Below are 1,217 nucleotides of genomic sequence, written 5' to 3' on the forward strand. Positions count from 1 at the left end.
TTAAAGCACAGGGCAAAACGGTGGAATGGATCAAAGTACAGTTTTTCAGTTCAGCCCTCGAATACAAATTCTGTATTTGCTCACACGATGATGGGCATAAAATGAGCTGCAGCCTATGCCAGCTGACTTTGGGCAAGAGTGCCGGTTGCTGCAGTACAATTTATCAGTTGCCCTTATTGAGGAGTAGGATTGAAAGAATTTTTCCATCCAGATGCTAACATAAATAACACGTTGATCCATGCATACATTGCTACTGGCTATCATGAAAAACAAGAGAAGCTTGCCAGCATCCTCTGTTATGTTTCTGTCAGGCATTTTGAAATGGTTTGCACGTTGGCCAGAAATGTTATCGGTTCTTTGCTTTTGTTATACCGTGGTTTACTTGTTTTGCACTTTTACAACAGTTACGAATATGAAAATGAACTGAAAGCAGTGACTCATGGTGGAATATGTCATAATTCAGAGAATTCCATCTATTGTTACATTGTATTTTTCCTGAGTTGTTGCATTTATTTATTCAAGTGGACTTGCGATTTATTGATCCATGGCATCTATTTGAGTGGAGGCCAGCCAGAGTTTGTGAGAAAATGATACTCAATACACTGACGAAAGTTCTGACTGAATCTTTGACACCCAAACAGGTCAGGAGTTCCCTGCTGTGGTAGAGTTTGCCCCCTTCCAGAAAGTCTCCAAAAAAAAGCTCAAAAAGAAAGATGCCAAAGCTGGAAGTATCGAGGAAGGTAACAGAAGAGTGAATTATCAATCAGAACTGTAACACCGTGATTTTAACCGTGATTTTTCACAGGACCCAACAAAGACAGCTGTGAGTGGTTTTACACAGCAACACAGGATCCCACAATCAAATATTAGGCCTCTGGCACTGTTACAGTTGTGATACTACTTCAAAATGCAAACAAAATTGCTTTGTTCGATTTCACATTCCCGTGCTGTGACATTTGCTTGAATGTCACATCCTCCCTCAGACCCGGAATATAAACGCTTCTTGGAGAACTACTCCTGTGATGAGGAGAAGTCGATGGCTAACCCTGAGACGCTCCTGGGGGAAATCGAGGCCAAAACCAAGGAGCTTATAGGTAAGCTTTTGAGTAACTATCATCATGTGGTCTCAGAAGTCGGTTCATACAAATGAGATTTCTTCAGAAAGGTACCACTTGCAGGGATGTACAATCAGGGTAGGCAAGTGAGGCAATGCCGCC

At 41.7% G+C, this 1,217-nt stretch overlaps 1 protein-coding gene across 1 annotated transcript; it reads left to right on the plus strand.

Annotated features, from left to right (window-relative positions):
• Positions 1-622: 622 nt before the first annotated feature.
• LOC109509498 (regulator of nonsense transcripts 3A-like) lies at positions 623-1,183 on the plus strand (the record flags this gene model as incomplete). Its single annotated transcript, XM_019859338.1, has 2 exons — positions 623-740; positions 984-1,183. Coding segments are annotated over 2 exons (285 nt in total), but the record flags the coding sequence as incomplete, so codon positions are not given.
• Positions 1,184-1,217: the final 34 nt, after the last annotated feature.

The sequence above is a fragment of the Hippocampus comes genome, unplaced genomic scaffold, assembly GCF_001891065.2.
Source record: "Hippocampus comes isolate QL1 unplaced genomic scaffold, H_comes_QL1_v1.1 C16919158, whole genome shotgun sequence".
In the NCBI taxonomy this organism is placed as follows: Eukaryota; Metazoa; Chordata; class Actinopteri; order Syngnathiformes; family Syngnathidae; genus Hippocampus; species Hippocampus comes.